The sequence below is a fragment of the Myotis myotis genome, unplaced genomic scaffold, assembly GCF_014108235.1.
Source record: "Myotis myotis isolate mMyoMyo1 unplaced genomic scaffold, mMyoMyo1.p scaffold_m19_p_18, whole genome shotgun sequence".
NCBI classification, from domain to species: domain Eukaryota; kingdom Metazoa; phylum Chordata; class Mammalia; order Chiroptera; family Vespertilionidae; genus Myotis; species Myotis myotis.
The window spans coordinates 26,696,197-26,716,720 of record NW_023416322.1 but is presented as its reverse complement, the minus strand read 5'-3'; the positions used below and the strand labels follow the sequence as shown (position 1 = coordinate 26,716,720).

The 20,524-nt window shown below is 34.0% G+C and overlaps 1 protein-coding gene across 3 annotated transcripts in view; it reads right to left on the bottom strand.

Annotated features, from left to right (window-relative positions):
• The window catches only part of KIFAP3 (kinesin associated protein 3), a 131,950-nt gene that overhangs the window by 72,996 nt on the left and 38,430 nt on the right, over positions 1-20,524 (bottom strand). For all 3 annotated transcript variants that reach the window (XM_036343401.1, XM_036343403.1, XM_036343402.1), the window contains 3 exons: positions 20,130-20,228; positions 17,071-17,249; positions 7,894-8,056 (listed from right to left, as the gene is read on the bottom strand). In XM_036343401.1, coding sequence (XP_036199294.1) covers positions 7,894-8,056; positions 17,071-17,249; positions 20,130-20,228 — 441 coding nt within the window. The remainder of the gene's footprint in view (positions 1-7,893; positions 8,057-17,070; positions 17,250-20,129; positions 20,229-20,524) is intronic.

Sequence of the window (20,524 nt, the reverse complement as noted above, 5' to 3'; positions counted from 1 at the left end):
TGAGCTCAGGGTCTTCCATCTTCACAATCCTACACCATGTCATGCATTCCCCAACCCCTTCAAAAAGCACCAAAAAAATGACTCTAAGATGTGAGTTGCTGAATATGCAGATGTCCAAAGAGCAAGGTAAGAAATGTAACTAAATGTCTAGAATTAAGAGAAAATAGGGGTTATCCTAGGATAATGGGAGTACTTGGGTCATGCCTAGAAATCCAAAAAGAAGATTAAGAAAATATAGTTTGGCAAAACCAAATATGTCTTCTAGCTGCATTTAAGAAGCTACTTTAAAACTCCTTGTGAATTATTATTACCAGGAGTGTTTTCATTTAATAGGAATTAAAAACTTTAAAGGAACGCTCTAATTCAAAGTGTGCGCTGAGGACTCCCTGAAGGAGATCCACAAAGTCACACCATTTTAACACAACACTAATATATTATTTTCCTTTTTTAAACTCTCATTTTTTTAAAATAAGAGGCTACATGACATGCTATACATGACATAATGATATATGATATCACAACAGACTGCTAAGAAGATATTCGAGCCAGCTGTTGTCTATTAAGCCTCACTTTCTTTTTAGAAAAAAAATTACTTTTCATAAAAATATTTATGTCCACTTGTAGCAGGTTATTTTTAAATGAATAAATATTAATTTTTTATCACTTTTAATTTTGAAGACCATAAATATTCATAGATATAACTCCTCATAATTAAAAGCTCTTGGGGGATCCTCAATAATTTTTAAGAGTGTGAAGGGGCATCCCGAGACCAAAAGTTTGAAAACGGATGTGCTAACCACTGAATTCCTACCGTCTCTTCATAAACAGGGGAGACTTAGAAAATAGCAGCAAAATTGTGGAAAGTGGTCACTGCCTGTAATTTGCAGGCAGCTATCTAATCTCCTAAACATGAGATTGGCTGTGCCTATTCAATTTTTAGTTTAACAAATGATAAAATTCACATATGTCTGATGAAACATGTATATTTTATAATTTTTAAATCTCTTTGAAATCAAGTTAAAAATTGAAAAGCTGGCATGAAAACTCGGACCATTACTCAATTTAAAAAACAATTATCATTCACAAAGAAAAAAATGTAAACGAACTCAAAATTGTCTAAAAGAGTTCACCAGTATAATCTGGTAGTTTTAAAATAAAATTAAATATACACTCTGTAATACACTGTCTCTATTGTGTGATATTTACACTTTATGCATGAACCAATGTCATGATGAAATAGGTTGTTGCAAAGAACACATTTCTACTGTACGTTTATTTATGCTTGCTTCTATGCTAATCATTTCCAAGCACATCAAACAATACTCAGCTTAAGAAATATCCAGCTAAAGCAACTGAGAGTTGCAAAAACATTATTTGCCTAGTGCATCAGACAAAAAGCTAAAACGATTTAGTTTTCAAGCTGCTTTTGAAACACTATCAGTGCATTCTCCAGGGAACTGAAGAATACAGTGTGACAAGGAATTTCCTTGCCATCTCCCAACCCAGGATACTCTGACATAAGGAAGCACTCCTGAGATACATCAAGGTCAAATGGCTTTAGGACTTATGACAAGAAAATGTATTTTTAAATGATCTGATTCTTAGATGAGCCAAAAAAGTCTTTAAGCACTTTAAAGAAGTTAATTCAATATCATAAAAACCTGAACAAACTGTCTATCAATTGGATAAGTTAAAGCCAAGGTTTCTAGGTCCAATTCAATTTGCATATAATTACATTTGCTATGACATAAACCATTGGCTATGATAGGTGTTCCAAATGAAATCATAAAGTTATTAGGTATAAGTAACTATGAAAAGAACCGAAAAGATTTGTAACTGATACTGAACTAGGCAGAGATAACTTTAGGACCCTTATGAATAACATATCAAAAAATAAAATAAGAAATGAGTAATTTTGGTGGTACTTAAGAAAAGAAAAACAAAGGAATACTTCAATAAAGGTTTTCTATAAATTCAAATATAATTTTTGAAACATTTCAAGAGAGAATACCATTCTCTATGTCTCACAAAAGATAAAAACTCTTCAAATCAACCAATTTCAAGATTAAGTCTGAGAAAGAAAAATTTACATAATAATTTCTAAAACTTCTTATTTCTCTTTGTGTCCCTGATGTCAAAGGAATAAAAATTCTTAAATGAAATGCTTTATGATATTAAAATAAATTTTGGCAATATTGAATTACTGTTCGCTCAGAGCCTCACACGGCAAAAGAGTTAAGCCATAACAAATTCTCCTTTGCCTGTAATAATTATTCAGATCTCAAAACCTTCCTCCATTACATATATATTTTTTTCAGTTATTCAGCAATTCTCACAACAGCAGGGGTCGCAATGTACTAGTTAAATGTTTCAGGATACAAGAGAAGGAGATTAAATGTTCACACAGCACAGCTTTATTGGAACCTGAAAGATTCATGATTCATTGTACTCTAGTTAAAGTAATCTATTATTAAGTATAAAAAGATTTTTCAGTTATGGGGTCCCCAAATAATACTAAAAATCCTACTTAAAATCTGATAGCATTTCCAGTTGAAACAGCATCCCTTAAAAGTCACTTGTGACAAGTTCTACCACATACATAGCCCTACAACAGTGCTTTTGCGTTTTTTGCATCTTTAAAAAAAATAAGTAATTTCTATATATAAAATGGGTAAATCTTTAATTCAGTCACCTGTCAACATGAACATATGTTAAACAATGCATTTATTTCTAGTGAAATAAATGGCCACTCATGTTCTACTGCCTGCTCTTTAATTCCTTCTCCATGACTACAGTGAAGAAAATGCAGCCCGAATTCTTTAACTATTTGATTTACAGAAGGTTTTTTCCACTTCAAAAAAAAAAATTCATTCCCATGTAATCACTCCAAGTATTTGTCAAAGAATAACCTGGAACAATTTAGATTATCAACTGATCAACACATTAAAAGTCCAGAAGAGACAGTGATAGTTCTGAAGATTTAAAGGGAAAGAAGTCTAATCACTCCCTTAGTTCAATGTTTTTCAACTGAACATAAAAATCAATCAGAGAACATAAAATCAATGAGTAAGTCATAAGTAGAATTAAAAAACAGAAAATATAGAGCATTACACAGAAATGGTAAATATGTCTTTGTGAACACTTAAAAATTACATTGTTAAACTAAATATATAATATAAATAATTAAATATATAATATGGATAATTAAAATACGTACATTAATATACACATATGGATATATGCACATACATATACACATCACATCACATACACCTGTGAGTATTCAGGTGTAATGTAAAATGTATCTTACTATAGACTGGGATAAAAGATGTTTGAAAGTCTCTTCTCTAGATGAATTATTTCCTATTCCTTTAAAATCTGTTCTCTATAATGCTTCCTGACTACAACATCTATATAATCGTAATGGTAAAAGATTAGATATATTAAACATATCATTACTCAATTGAGAGGCTTAGTTTATTGTGTTAGGAGTTAATGATTTAATTTTCCACGCAAGTAACATTTACATTGACAAATGTAAAAATGACCATCCTAATAACTACTTATCAGAAAATCATTTATACACTGAATAATATTTCTTTGAACATAGCAGAGAGCACAATCAAGCAAAATGGGTTTCTTCACAGTCAAAAGAAATGTTGCAAAGTCCATGCAATAAACATCACTAGGAAGAGAACATTATTAGGAAGAGAACCCTTCGGGCATTCATTTGGAATTCATTTTTAACAAAGTATACACTTCAAATAAGTTCAGCTGTTGGTTTCCAAGACCACAGGAGATTAGAACTATATTTTTAGAGGAGAGGAAAATTGCTGCTATGCAATTGCTGCTAGTGCAGAAGAAATGAGAAGTGACAGCCAAGGACAAGAGGGGAAACAGGAAAACTGCATATAAAAATTAAAATACATGGCATTCAGGGGTCATTCAACAAGGGGAAATACTTGAGCACAGAACATCTGTAGCCTTGTATAATAAATTATCTCCAGAATTGCAAACCTGAATCAATGCAAAAGATATATGAATATTTGAAAAATAAAGAAACTGCTTAAGTTAAATTCACTGACTTGTGAGAAATAAAATAGAGGGATTCTTGTTAATAAGATATGAAATGAGTATTCTGTAATTTCCCAAAAATTTCTTTAAAATCATGTTTCATAAAGGTAGGTGACTGAATATTGAACAAACCAAAGAGATTATGAATTCTTTCAGGATAAGGACTGTAATTTATTCATCTTCATACACTGAGAATCTGACCTAACATTTGATATATAATTCTGCTAGATTATGATAAATGGAAGGTCACATCATTAAATGCAAGACCCATAAATTTTACTTCAAAAAAATATATTTTTTATTGATTTAAGAGAGGAAGGGAGAGAGAGAGAAACATCAATGATGAGAGAGAATCATTGATTGGCTGCCTCCTGTATGCCAGCCGCCTTCTGGGGATTGAACCCTCAACCTGGGTTGTACCCTGACCGGGAATTGAATTGTGACTTCCTGGTTCATGGGCCAATGCTCAGCCACTGAGCAACCAGCCGGGCCATCAATTTTACTTTTAAAGTTTTTCTGTTTCTTCACTAATGTTTGTATTGGTTCCCCAAAAGCAAATCTTGAAAGTACTCCTCAACATGAACTTCTAAAATGTGTAATAAAAGTCCTGTGCAGTATTTGTGGATTTACCAATTAACCAAATATTTTTGGATTGACTAATAGATTAAAAGTTTCCTATTCTGAGAAAAGAGCAAGAAATAAGTTAAACTTATTTTTAAGCCCTGGCTGGTATGTTCAGTGGTTAGAGAATCGGCCTGTACACAGGAAGGTCTCAGGTTTGATTCCCAGTCAAAGGTGCAATCCCTGGCCCTGGTCAAGGTGTGTGTTGGAGGCAACCATTCAATGTGTGTGTGTCTCTCTCTTTCTCTCTCCTCTTACATCTCCCTTCTACTCTGAAGAATCAATGGAAAATATATTCTCACTCCTCAGGTGAGGATTATAAAAAAAACAAAACAAAAAACAACTACTCCAAAACAACTTTTTTTTTTTTAAAGCAGACTTGGAGAACTGGATTTTTATTTTTTTTATTTATTTTTTATTTTTATTTTTTTATTGCTTAAAATATTACAAAGGGTATTACATATGTGTCCATTTTATCCCCCCACCCTAGACAGTCCCCTAGCCTCCCCTATCCCCCAGTGTCTTATGTCCATTGGTTATGCTTATATGCATGTATACAAGTCCTTTAGTTGATCTCTTACCCCCCTACCTCCTGCCCCCCAACCCTCCCCGGCCTTCCCGCTGCAGTTTGACAATCTGTTTGAGGCAGCTCTGCCTCTGTATCTATTATTGTTCAAAAGTTTATAATGGTCTCTATTATCCATGAATGAGTGAGATCATGTGGTATTTTTCCTTCATTGACTGGCTTATTTCACTTAGCATAATGCTCTCCAGTTCCATCCATGACGTTGCAAATGGTAAGAGTTCCTTCCTTTTTAGAGCAGCATAGTATTCCATAATGTAGATGTACTACAGTTTTCTAATCCATTCATCTACTGATGGGCACTTAGGCTGTTTCCAGATCTTAGCTATGGTGAATTGTGCTGCTATGAACATAGGGGTGCATATATCCTTTCTGATTGGTGTTTCTGGTTTCTTGGGATATATTCCTAGAAGTGGGATCACAGGGTCAAATGGGAGTTCCATTTTCAGTTTTTTAAGGAAACTCCATACTGTCTTCCATAGTGGCTGCACCAGTCTGCATTCCCACCAGCAGTGCACAAGTGTTCCTTTTTCTCCACATCCTCTCCAGCACTTGTCGTTTGTTGATTTGTTGATGACAGCCAGTCTGACAGGTGTGAGATGGTACCTCATTGTTGTTTTGATTTGCATCTCTCGGATGATTAGTGACTTTGAGCATGTTTTCATATGTCTCTTGGCTTTCTGAAAGTCCTCTTTTGAAAGGTGTCTATTTAGGTCCTTTGCCCATTTTTTGATTGGATTGTTTATCTTCCTTTTGTTAAGTTGTAGGAGTTCCCTATAAATTTTGGAGATTAGGCCCTTATCAGATATGACATTGGCGAATATGTTTTCCCACACAGTGGGTTTTCTCGTTGTTTTGTTGATGGTTTCTTTTGCTGTGCAGAAGCTTTTTATTTTGATGTAGTCCCATTTGTTCATTTTCTCTTTAGTTTCAAGTGCCCTAGGAGCTGTATCAGTGAAGAAATTGCTTCGGCATATGTCTGAGATTTTGTTGCCTTTAGATTCTTCTAGAACTTTTATGGTTTCCTGTCGTACATTTAAGTCCTTTATCCATTTTGAGTTTATTTTTGTGTATGGTGCAAGTTGGTGGTCTAGTTTCATTTTCTTGCATATATCCGTCCAATTTTCCCAACACCATTTATTGAAGAGACTATCTTGGCTCCATTGTATGTTCTTGCCTCCTTTGTCAAATATTAATTGAGCATATTGGTTCGGGCCGATTGGATTTTTAAATTATAGCTCTGCATAGTCTATTTCAGGGGTCCTCAAACTTTTTAAACAGGGGGCCAGTTCACTGTCCCTCAGACCGCTGGAGGGCCGGACTATAGTTTAAAAAAAACACTATGAAAAAATGCATACTGCACATATCTTATTTTGAAGTAAAAAAACAAAATGGGAACAAATACAATATTTGTATTTGCATGTGGCCCGCGGGCCGTAGTTTGAGGACCCCTGGTCTATTTAATCATAGCCCACTTAATATCACTATACGTAGTAGTTTACAATAGTAGCTAATAAAGCCAACTTTGGCAGCAGGTAGCCCTGAGTTGGAATCTGAGCTCTGCTTTTTATCAGCTATGTAATCCTGAGTACAGATCTCAGACATGGATTTCATGAGATAATGTAATTAAAGCACAGAACTAAATGACTGGCACAGTAAATGTTCAATAAATGTTAATAGTATTACAAAGAAAATAATGATGATGTCAACAAGAGATCGCATTAAGAGATATTAAACAGCAAAGAATAAACATATTTTTAAATCATTCCACTACTATCCCACTACTACTGGAAACAGTTACAAAATATTTGACTCTATGGAGAACACTACAAAACAAGAATGAAACTTTAGTACTGAAACAAAGGAACAGTCTTAAAAGACAAGTGAGAATTAGCTTTCTGGTTAGTAAAGGCAGTGGCATCCCTGGTAGAAGGAAAAAGCAGATGAACAGGCACATAGGCATAAAAGAGCTTGTTTAGGGAACTCTGAGGGCTCAGCAAGGACACAGTATACAGCATGTGCTGGGAAGTAGTAGTTGCCTGTAAAGACAGACACGGAACAGACCAAGATCAAGGGTGAATAATACTCTGCTAAGAAGCATTATGTAAAAACACAGAAGCGTTAGCACCTGAATCCATCCTTGCTATGTAGATCTCTTTCTAACAGCTAAAGGGAAAAATGTATCATCAACTGAATCCTCCCATACAATATTTTCTAACTCACACTATATAAAAATGCCCTTTTTTTACTTAATGACAAAAAGGTTCACCAAATTTATGTAGTTGTCAGGAGAATTTTAAAAGTATGGCAGCATACAAGAACTTAAATGATAACTGCATTTAAAAAAAATGAAGGGAAAATAATTTTCCTTCTTGCTTCCCTGTGTAGTTGCACATAGATTTCACTTTCACATGGGTAAATGAAGTCAGAGTTAACATTCCAGTGCATTCTACAGCACCAGAGGTATCCTGGCATGTGTCATTTTTCATTCATTGTTCATTTTTAAGTTCCCAATCAAAGATTATATATTCAGCTGACTTTTCAACACACTGCTCAATTTTCTAATGATGTTGGAAATTCCAAGCAACACTATCATGAATTTTTAAAAAGCATACCTAGGAGTGCAGTGAGTTTGGGAAGCAGTCCAACTTGTACCATCTTATTTCTCAGTCCTGTGTCAAAGGACAAGTTTAATAGAAGTCGGAGGGTGATATTCAGCAGGTCTTCATGCTCACAAGGTACCATTTTTACCAGTTTTTCAACAATATCCATTTCCACCTATGTAAAATAATAATACAAATGCAGTGAGGTTCTGTTGCACAGTAAGACAAAAAAAGATTATAATTTTTTCATTGTATCCTAATTATGTTAAGCTATATACTCATTTTAATCCACAAACTTCTCTAAAAGCACACTTTTAAAAAATTTATTTATTTTTATCTTCATTGTTGAAAGTATTACAGATGTCCTCTTTTATTCCCCATTGACCCCTTCTGGCCCCTACCTTCCCCTCACCCCAGGCCTTCACCACACTATTGCTTGTGCCCGTGGGTTATGCATATCAGCATACACATTATTTGGTTAATCTTTTCCCACCCATCCACCACCACCTTTCCTCTGTTCCATGCTTCTATGTCTCTGGATCTATTATCTTCATCAGTTTATTTTGTTCTTTAGATTCCACATGAGTGAGATCATGTGATACTTGTCTTTCTCTAATTGGCTTATTTCACTTTGCATAATACTCTCCAGGTCCCTCCATGCTGTCTCAAAGAGGGAGATCCTTTTGTTTTTTTTACTGCTGCATAGTATTCCATGGTGTAAATGTACTCGAGCTTTTTTCATCCTCTCATCTACTGATGGGCACTTGGGCTATTTTGAGATCTTAGCTATTGCAAATTGCACTGATGTGAACATAGAGGTGCATATATTATTTCTGATTGGTATGAAAGCAAACTTTTGAGGCGAAAATATACATTGCCACATCATCCCTTCCTTCCTTTACATAATAGCATCAACTAGAGGACAAATTACACCAGTTTCTTGAAAATACATGGGTCGCCACCTACTAAGTGCCAGCCCTGTGCTAGAGCAAACAAGATCTAGTCCTGGCCTTCAAGGATTGCAGTCTAGAAAGAGAACAGAGAAATGGAACAAATAATTAAATACAACGTGATGAAATGGAATGCATAAAGTGCTCTGGAAGCAACATGGAAGGAAGCACTAAGCTACCTAGAAGAACAAAAAAGACTTCAAATTAGAAACAAAGTTCTTTAAAATGTGTAATAATTTGCTCTCTGGTTAAGAGAAGAGAAAGCCAGTGGTCAGGCACTAGGGCATAAAAGCTTGTTGAGAGATGGCTGTGCTTTGGATGACTACAATACAAAGTATATGCTGGAGCATGGCAGTGCCCAGGACAGACACTGGACAGATCACAAAAAGCTTTTAATGCTCTGTTAAGAGGTTTAAATTGTCATATAGGCAGTAAAGTGCCCAGAATGGTTTTTGGTTCAGAGGGTGATATGGTCAGACTGAGTAATATACAAACAAACATATCAGTACACACACACACATACAAACACACAAAATACACACACACAAAGATACAAACAAATGCGTATGGTACACTGTATAGGTAGAGATTGAAGGTAAGTGCTGAAGAATATATTGCCTTGTGATTAGGGTTTGAATCAAAGAAAGAACATAAAGATTGAAGAGGAAAGACTCATTTGAGAGGTATTTAAGAGATACAGTCAAATCACATGAATGAGCAATGAAGAAGAGGCGCTGAAGATGACTTTCAGGTTTCTGGCTTGGTTCAATGTGTTCGGTGATTTGCTAGGAGGACTCACAAGACTCAGCATATAGTCACATTTATGACTGGGATTCATTACAATGAAAGGACACAAAGTAAAATTAGAAAAGAAAAAAGACCCATGGAGGCAAAGTCCAGAGAAAATCAGGTGTAAGCTTCCTAGAATCCTTTCCCCACAGACCAAAACAGGATGTGCTCCAGTGTTGCAGTGAGACTGAGATTTGGTGCCCAAGATTTTTACTGGGGGCAAGTCACATAGGTACCTTCTACCTAGCTCAGACTAAAATTCCAGACTCCCAAGAGGAAAGCAGGTGTTCAGCATAAACCACGTTGCTTGAGCAAACAATTTAGGCACAGTAAACAGCCTTATGAGTTAGGAAACAGGGAAAACACTCCATAAATCCAAGTTCCTAGACACCAGTGATGTCCAACCTTGTGAGAGGGCTTGTATAAGAGCAGTCTCAGGCCCCTTTTCCACACGGTCAATAAAGAGGATGTGGGTGCCACTAACTAAGCTTTATAAGTTGAAAAACAGGCATATGACAAGAAGAGCAAAATTATTTTAATTTTTGTCATACTTAATTTTAGGTGACTATTCAGTGGATCTTGGGAAATCTTGTAAAATTCAGGAGAGAGCCTGGTTTACGAGTAATATTTGAAACCTTAGGACAGAGGTCAGAAAACCATGGCTAGTGTGTCTAATTTGGCCCGACAGGTCATTTAATAAAACCCAAGAGCTAAAGCTAATTTTCGACTTTTACCTTTTTAAATGGTTGAAAAAATTAAGAGTATTTCTTGACACATAAAAATTATTTGAAATTCAAATATTGCAGTTTCCATAAATAAAGTTTTATGGGAAAACAGCCATGCTCATCCTATATAATAAAAGCCTAATATGCTTTTATTATTGGTCTGTTCAACCAATCAAAGTGTAATATGCTAATGATATGCCAAGGCCACTCAACCACTCGCTATGATGTGCACTGACCACCAGGAGGCAGACGCTCCAGCTGATAGGTTAGCTTGCTGCTGGTCCGGCTGATCGGGACTGAGCGAGGTGGGCCGGACACGCCCTGGAGCCCTCCTGCGGTCCCTCCCCGGCTGGCCAACCTCTCGTGTCCCTCCCAGGCCCTGATCGTGCACTGGTGGGGTCCCTTGGCCTGACCTGCGCCCTCTCACATCCGGGACCTCTTGAGGGATGTTGGAGAGCTGGTTTCGGCCCGATCCTGCAGGACAGGCTGAGCGACCCGAATTTGTGCACTGGGTCTCTAAGTTTGTTTATAGACTACCCATGACTGCTATCATGCTCCACCAGTAGGGCTGAGTAGTTATGGACAGAGGCTCTATGAACTGCAAACCTAAAATACTGACTACTTGGTCATTTACAGAAAAGGTTTATTAACCTCCCAACCCTAGAAGATTATAAAATTGCATCAAGGGAGCTTGTTTTAGAGTGTGAAATCACAGAGGACAGACCTTATTTGGTAATGTAAGTCCTGTATTCACATTTCTTAAGGTAGCAATCAGAAAAATTTGGTTATAAAAATATCTCATATCTTTATTACAAAGAAATGGCTAAAAATGAGAGCAATTCTATATAACTACATAATTTTTTATCATTACCAAAATGTTTATGAAAAATCTTGCTGCACTTTTTCTTTTAGTAGAGGTATAAAGCAATCATTTATTTATACCACCTTTTCCATATCTTTATTGCAATTGTTCACTGACCTTGTAAATGCTACATTAGTAACTGAGCCCTAGACATACTTTTCCCCTTTCATTCCATCCCAGGGAGTAACCTAAAATTTTTAAAATGCTAAATTGACCAAACAATTTTGCCTTCAGAACTCTATCTACTCTCCATGGTCTCACTGCTGTTATATCTGAGAGCTCTTCATTACAAAGTACAAATCTATCTCCAAAGACTCACTAATTAGGGTCTCTCTTTTTCCTAGTTTAGTCTGTTAAAGAGGGTGGGTCAATCATTCATTTGTTAACTGCCGAAAACAATTTCCACAGAGGCCAGTGACAAATACTTGTCACATTTATACAAAACTGTGGCTCTGTCACTAGCTTCATTGATTACAGTAAATAAATTCTTTTCCAGATTTATTTCTTTATTCATTCAACAAATATTTCTTAAATAAGCCCTGGATATATATGTATGCATATATAAGAACAGGAAAGAAATAGTTCCTGACTTCATGGATTTTATACACCAGAGGGTGTGAAATACAGCAAAAAAACCCCACAACAACAACTATACAATTATTTAATTGTAATTGTATAACTATTATATACGAGAAAAAAAAAGAGCACTGTGAGACTGAACCTGAGATCATCTCAGTGTAAGTTGTTGTCAAAGAAGGCTTCTCAGAGGAAAAATAATCTTCAAGACGAACTGATATTATCTGAGGTATATATCAACCTAGAATTCTGTACTCATACATTTGATAGCATAGATGAAATGCATAAATTCCTTGAAAAACACAAACTACAACATTACCACTCAAAAAGAAATAGATAACGTAAATAGTCTTATAGATATTAAAGAAGTTTAAAGAAAGAAAACTCCAGGCCCAAATGACTTTTTCACTGGTGAAGTCTATTAAACATTCAAGTATAAACAATGCCAACTCTACACAAAACCCTTGCAGAAAAATTGGAGAGAAAATGCTTCCCAATTCATTCTATGAGGCCACATTTATCATAATAGCAAAACCAGCCCATGGCATAAGATATCTTTGTGACCTAAGTTAGGCAAAGATTTTTTAAGTACAACACCATAAACTAGAAATCCCTCATAAACATAGATACAAAAATCCTCCACAATATATTACCTAACAAAATATAGTAATGTATAAAAAATACATCATGATCAAGTGGTATTTATCCCGTGAATGTGACCAGCTCAACATATGAAAGTCAATCAATACAAATCCCTGTATCAATAGTCTCAAGAAGAAAAACTATTATCATTTCAACCAATGCAGGAAAAGCATCTGACAAAATCCAACATTCATTCATAGTTAAGTCTCAATAAACTAGGAACAGAACAGAACTTAAACTGATAGAGTATCTACGAAAAACCTAGATAACATTATACTTAATAGTAAAAAACATTGCTTTCCTCCTAAGATTAGTAACCGGGCAGGAAAGCCCATTCACAGAATTCCGTTTTAACATCATATTAAAGAGCCCCTCTCTAGTAGCATAGGAAAACAAAAAGGCATGCAAATTAGAATGGAACAAGAAAAACTTTCTATTTACAGAGAACACAATTTTCTACTTAGAAAAACCCAAGAACATACAAAGAGTAACTACAACTAAAAAGTGAATTTAGCAAAGTCACAGGACACAAATATACAAAAATCAACTATATTTCTATATACTATCAATCACAACAGATGGTAACTAGACTTACTGCAGTGATCATTTTGTAACGTACATAAATATCAAATTTCTATGATGTACAAAGAAACTAATAGGATATATTAATTATACTTCAATAACAGATCAACAATGGAAAACTAATTTCTTTTATAAAAACTACAATTTTTAAAGTATATTTTTTTTTTTTTTTTTGCTAAAAACTGAAATAATGGAAGAAATCAAGAAAGACCTAAACAAATGGAGAGCTATACCATGTTCATGGATTGGAAAATCCAATGTGGCTAATATACTGAATATATATTATTATTAACAATAGATTCAATGCCATCCCAATCAAGATTCTAAGATTTTTTTAAAGAAATAGATTGGGTATGATTCTAAATGGGCATGAAAAAGGTAAAGAATATGAAATAGCCAGAATAATTTTAAAAAAAGAATAACAACATTTGAAGCCATGTACCACCTAATTTCAAAACTTACTATAAAGCTACAATAATCGAGACAAAGATGTATTGGTCAGAACACAGACAAATGGTAAATGGAATAGAAAAAAGAGAGTTCAAAAATAGAACCACACATATATAGCCGATTGATTTTCAACAAAGGTACAAAGGCAATTTTAATATGGAGTAAAGGCAATTCAGTGGAGAAAGAATAGTCTTTTCAACAAATGGTACTGGAACAATTGGATATCCATTTCAAAACATGAATCTTGATGCATACCTTGAACCATATACAAAATTAACTAAGGATGGATGGATCACAGACTAATAAACAAAAGAGCAACAACACAAAGCCTACTTGAAGAGGAAGTAGGAAGATATCTTTGTGACCTAAGTTAGGCAAAGATTTCTTAAATACAACACCAAAATACCAACCATTACAAAATTCTTTAAAAACTGGACTTTATAACAATTAAAACCTTCTGCTCTGACCCAGCCTGCGTGGCTCAAGTGGTTGAGTGTCGACCTATGAACCAGGAGGTCACGGTTCAATTCCCAGTTGGGGCACATGCCTGGGTTGCGGGCTCAATCCCCAGTGCGGGGCATGCAGGAGACAGCCAATCAATGATTCTCTCTCATTATTGATGTTTTTTATCTCTCTCTCCCTCCCCCTTCCTCTCTGAAATCAATAAAAACAAAAAGACAAAACTAAACCCACCTTCTGCTTATCATAGAAGAATGAAAAAACAAGTCACAGAAACTAGGAGAAAATATCTGCAAAACATAACTATTGATAAAAGACATATTCAAAATATGACAAAAAAAACCTCAAAATTGAATAAGAAAAAAAGCAATCCAAGGAATATATATCCTGTTGTTACTCTTAAAATCATATTCTAATATGACTTATTACCTTCTTGTTATACTGTATTTTTTCAAATATATATTTTATTGATTTTTTACAGAGAGGAAGGAAGAGGGATAGAGAGTTAGAAACACCGATGAGAGAGAAACATCGATCAGCTGCCTCCTGCACACCCTCCACTGGGGATGTGCCTGCAACCAAGGTACATGCCCTTGACTGGAATCGAATCCGGGACCCTTCAGTCCGCAGGCTGACTCTCTATCCACTGAGCCAAACTGGCTAGGGCTGTTATACTGTATTAAAATATAAAATCTCAATTTAAATTATTAATTAAAATATTTTTAAAGTAAACTAAATTTCCTTTAAAATATATAACTCTAAAAAGCAAGGTCAGTATTAGTTCACATCAACACTAAAATAAATACGTTATTTAAATAAATAATACAACCTCACAAATAGGTCAGCCATCCCTCCCACCACCCCTTTTAAGTAAAATTGCCACAGGCTTCATCTGTTACTAATTATATTAAGTAATATTGTTCTTTTGAAAAAGCAACACTACACACTGGTGTTATAGAAAACTTAATAATAATGTAACCTGGAGAGTTTTTTTAAAAAATTAATTTGTATTTCCATTGCAGAAAATGGAATGTAAAATTGCCAGGTAGTCCAACCAGATAGTTAAACTAGACACAGCCTTCTAATCATGTCTTTCAGGTTTATAAAAGCTCAATCCCTAAAGCTAAATTTAGTAACTGTCTCAACATGAAATGCCCTCTTAATTATATATCTATAAAATGGAACATACAGTAATTGTTTTATTAAATGTTCTATGTAAAGTGTCAGCTTATCAACACTCAGAAAATTTCTTTCAGCCTTTAAGTAATTCTTTTTAGTGTTTCTGGCAGCTATTTAAAAATTTCTTATACTTAAGCTTGCCAAAAAGTTTTTAAAAAAACAACAACATAAAATACAAAAAATTTTTACCTTAAAGGCAGAGAGAAAGAGTAGGAAACATGACCTGGAGATCTTTGAGCAAATTACTTAACCTCGCCAATCCTCTGCTACTTCATCTGCAAAATGAGGAGGTAATTCACTAAATCTAAAAATCCTGATGCGATACAATGCCCTTAAATAAAATGCACTTCTTCCACAATAAAAGATGACATGCATACCACCTACAGCAAAAAATCTGGCTAATCATTCTTATGCATGGATTACCTTTCCTAAACCTTGTTTTTCCTCTTTAATAAAAAATGAGGTTTGATGAGACCATTTATATTCTGAATCTATGATCTTACCAGAAAATAATTTTAATATTATTCTTGAGGTAATTTTTGATTGAATAAACATATAAATATTAATTTAATCAACAAAAACTAGATACACACTGATGATAAATCAATTTAAATTTTGTGAACTTAATCTAAATACATAAATGGAAGACTATACTTCAATTTAGAGCAATGGAAAGCCAACTATTTACCACATTCAAATTCCTCAGGAGTATACACATCACCATGTCATCATATTCTTCTTAAATATAAGGTTAATAAGTTTAAAAATGTTTTTGATTAATTTCTCTTAAGTAAATTCAGTCTTAAAGCAATATCAGGCATACAGTGATCATTAATAATTAATACTGATAAAGATGACAGATACTAAACATCTGTGGGTAAAATAAAATTTCTTATATTTCAAGTATCAGAATTGAAGGCACTTATTAAATTTGATAAATCAGTCAGGTTTTCAAAGAGGTGTGTCATTTGATAAACATAAGCTACTTCCTAGTTCATTTGTTTTAAAAGAAGAAAAGAAGAGTAGGAAGAAATATTGTATATTTAGACTATCTGAAGAAGAATTCACTTATACCAATAATACATAGTAACATAATGACTTATATTAGCATATAGTTCTAAAATGATTCTCAATAGAGTTCAGACCAATGAACCAATAATTCCATTTTTAGGACTATATCATAAGAAAATAATCAGAAATATGGACAAAGACACATGTACAAATGTGTCCACTGAAGTGTTATTTATAATAGCTAAAATTATAAACTTAAATATTGGAAATCAAGGTAAGGTTAATGTCTGATCTATTGTTAATGTAACATTGTTCTAACAAGGACTTTTAAATAACATAGCAAAGGCAGGTAATTTTTATTCTATCTTTATATATTTCTGTAAGATGCATATTTTCAGAAGGAGAAATAATATACAATTAATTTGTATGCCTCAAAGACCGCTGCAATAATTCAAACAAGAAATGAAGAGGGTATAAGAAAGAGGGCATGAACTGGTACAATAGCACGTGGAATAGAAAGAAGGGATATTAAGGAACAGAATCAATAGCTTATGCCTCCCAACTGCAACAGTAAGTGAGACAGAAGAGATTGGGCTAAATTGAAATTCCACACACAAAATCTGAAATGCAGGAGAAAAAAATACTTTAGGGGAAAATAATATAAGGGCAGATAACTCTGAAGCACAATCTTAAGTTTAAATTACTTTCTATATATACTGTTTAATATGAAAACATTCATTCTATATAATATTAGAAAAAGATTTTTATATTTTTCTATAAGCTTCAATTACCTGGAGTATTAAGTAATCTGAAACGTATTTCCCAATAAAGATTATTTAAGGGAGTTACTGTTATTATTAAATTTTCATTCAGCATTATCTCAGTAGGGGGATAATGTGTTTACTTTTTATCAAAATATTCTAACTTGAAAATGGCAAATATGGACTGTTTCAACGTAAGTTACCATATCATTTTTGTTCTCCATAAAAATGCTGAGTTTCTTCAAGAATGACACAACTAGAATAAGCAGCTCAAAATTGTCCCGATCAAGAGCCTTCACCAGCATGTGAACTATGTTCTTATTCCTCATCTTCAGTTCTGTGCGCGTATCCTCAGCAAGATTCAGAAGCAAATAAAGAGCAACTAGAAAAGTAAAATAGATGAGATTGGCATATTGAATCAGTAAGTTAATAAATCATTCCTACTCACTAAAGTAAAAGACGTAGTTCTTAGAAGAGAATATATTATTTTGAAAATTTTAACTAGTTATTAATTTATTCATTAGAAAACATTTATTGTTATTATTAAATGCTATGTTATATAAAATAAAACATATATATATATATATATATATATATATATATATATATATATAAAATAACATTCTTAATGATCTATGAAGGACACAATAACCATAATAAGACAATGATTCATACCCTCTTGGAGCTTAGCACTTAACAGTAATCAAATGGAAATTCAAGAAATGTTAGCAAATAATAAAATAGGCAGGTGGGGAAAAATAATTTTCTACATATAGAAAACAAGGTAAAACTTAAACAACTAGGGGCTGCTATGTTAAAAAGAGCTATAATCCAAAATGTATTGTACAACTAAGCTGAATCTAAGGACTCTAAAACCTTTTTCATTTTCAAACTGATTTTCTGACAGTCACTACAGGAAATAATGTGTATGAAATTCATTAATATGATTGTTATACTAGGCAAAGTTGAGGTTACTGTCTACTAGTTCTAAGTAAAATTTCTTTTAAATATGTTATAAAAGTGAGTAGGTTGTCATAACTCATATAATTGTTCTCTTTTGACAGTGAGAATTATGTAACAGATAATGTTTTACATTTTGCCTTGATGAACAGAAAGCTTCAGAGTTAAGACTTGAACACTTTCTGCCAGAATTATGTAGGCTATTATGGTCAATATGATCTTTTGGCTCTCCTATGGCCTTGATTTTATCCTTTTTTTAGTATTTAATTTCATGTATTCTTATAAACCATCTCTAAACCTTTATGAATAGAAAAAATGTATGTATAAGTATGAAATATATTGAAATATATAAACATTAAATTTATTTAACAAACATTTGAGTTGGAAAGGTAATTCACAATAATTAAGTACTTGCTGTATGCCAGGCACTATACTAGTTGATATATAAATAGTAAACCAAATTTTTTTCTTAAAGTGGCATCCAAATTGTATTTAGTCCACTTACATGCAATATAATAACTGATATATTTGGATTTATATCTAATATATTATCACTTGTTTTATTTTTTAATTAAATTGATTAGGGTGACATTGGTTAATAAAATTATATAGGTTTCAGTATACAGTTCTATAATACATCATCTGTATGTTGCATTTTGTGTTTACCACCAAAGTCAAATCTCCTTCCGTCACCATATATTTGACCCCCCTTTAATCTTTTTAAAAAAATATATATTTATTGATTTCAGAGGAGAAGGGAGAGGGAGAGAGAGATAGAAACATCAATGATGAGAATCACTGATTGGTTGCCTCCTGCATGCCCCCCACTGGGGATTGAGCCTGCAACCCAGGCATGTGCCCTTGACCAGAATCAAACCCGGGACCTTTCATGGCGCAGGCCGACGCTCTATCCACTGAGCCAAACTGGATAGGGCCCCCTTTACTGTTTACTATCTCTCCCCCATTCCCCCTTCCCCTCTGGTAACCATCATATATATATGGAGTATTATTTATCTATAAAGAAAGAAGGATATCTGCCATTTGTGACAACATAGATGGACTTTGAGGGCATTATGCTAAACGAAATAAGTCAGACAGAGAAAGACAAATACCGTAAGTTCTTGCTTATATGTAGAATCTACAATAACTGAATTCATAGAAATAGAGAGTAGACTGATGGTTACCAGGAGCTGAGTTGGGGGGAGGGGGAGGGGGGGGAGATGGGAAGACATCAGTCAAATGGTGCAAATTTTCAGTTATAAGATGAATAAATTCTAGGGATTTAATGTACAGCATGATGACCAGAGTTAACATTATTGTACTGTATAGTTGTAGGTTGCTATGAGAGAACTTAAATGTTATCATCATAACAATAACAACAAAATCATAATTACTTGTGGTAAAGGATGTGTTAATTAAATTTATAGTGATAAACATTTTGCAATATATACATGAATCAAATTACACTATTATATGTCAACTAGAGGCCTGTTGCACGAAAAGATTTGTGCAATAGGCCTTCCCTTCCCCTGGCTGCCGGCACCGGTTTTCCTCTGGCACCCGGGACCCAGACCTTCGCTCTGGCTGGAGCCGCCTTCTGTCTTCGCTGCTCCGGCCGGAGCCACCTTCAAGCCTTTGCTCCACTGCTTCGCACCTACATATGCAAATTAACCACCATCTTTGTTGGTGGTTAATTTGCATACCTCACTGATTAGCCAATGGGAGGCGTAGCGAAGGTACGGTCAATTACCATGTTTGTCTATTATTAGATAGGATTGTACCTCAATAGTCAGCTACAAAGCAGAAATTGATTGTACACTTGAAAGCCCCAGATCATTCTCACTTTGTATCTTATGAATGAGAAACCATACTAGTGAACATGTAAATCTCTCAATAACCCCAAAGAAGACTCTATTTCATTAAAGAGAAATGTTACAAAATTTTTTATATCAATCTTCTATGAAAGCAACAAAATAATTCACTAAGTTTATCAGGGATTGAAAGACAAGATTCTTATTAATGAAAAGGTTACAAAATGGATTAAATGTCATCTCTGTGTAAATAAATAACAAGTATCTACACAAGTAAATAACAAGTAAAAACTGAGTGGGTTTTTTGTTGGAAAATATTAGAGTAAAATTTAAAACATTATTACCCATGCTAAAGACACAAAATTTGTAGCATATTAAAATGTATAAAACTCTCAATTATTCTATTACCTTTACCAATCTGACAAAAAATGGAACAAACTAAATGCAGAGTAAGCATTTTGCTGTATTTCTTAGTGTTTAAGAATTCGTACCTCGTAAGAGCTGTTCCTGTTTTACCACAAGCCCCTGGTATTTTTTAAAGGTTTTTTCATACTCTTTTCTCAAAGTTTGGTTTTCAGGGTCTTCATCAAGTAAACAAGTTAAGGATCTTCCATACTCATTGAAGCAAAGAAGAAACCCTACTGAAAACCACTATGAAGAACAGCGCTATTAAACTGTACGTGCAATATTATCCAGTTATTTTCTCTAATAGTTTAACTAAAATAGTATTCTCTGCATAATAATTGTGTCATAACAGGACTTCTTAACCAAGGGTTCAAGGATGTGCTTCGAGTGCTTGGGTGAACACATTTTTGGCCTTCACCAAATACTTGAATCCCCAGAAATCATAAGCAAATATTTTATGTATGTACACAAGTCTCTAACT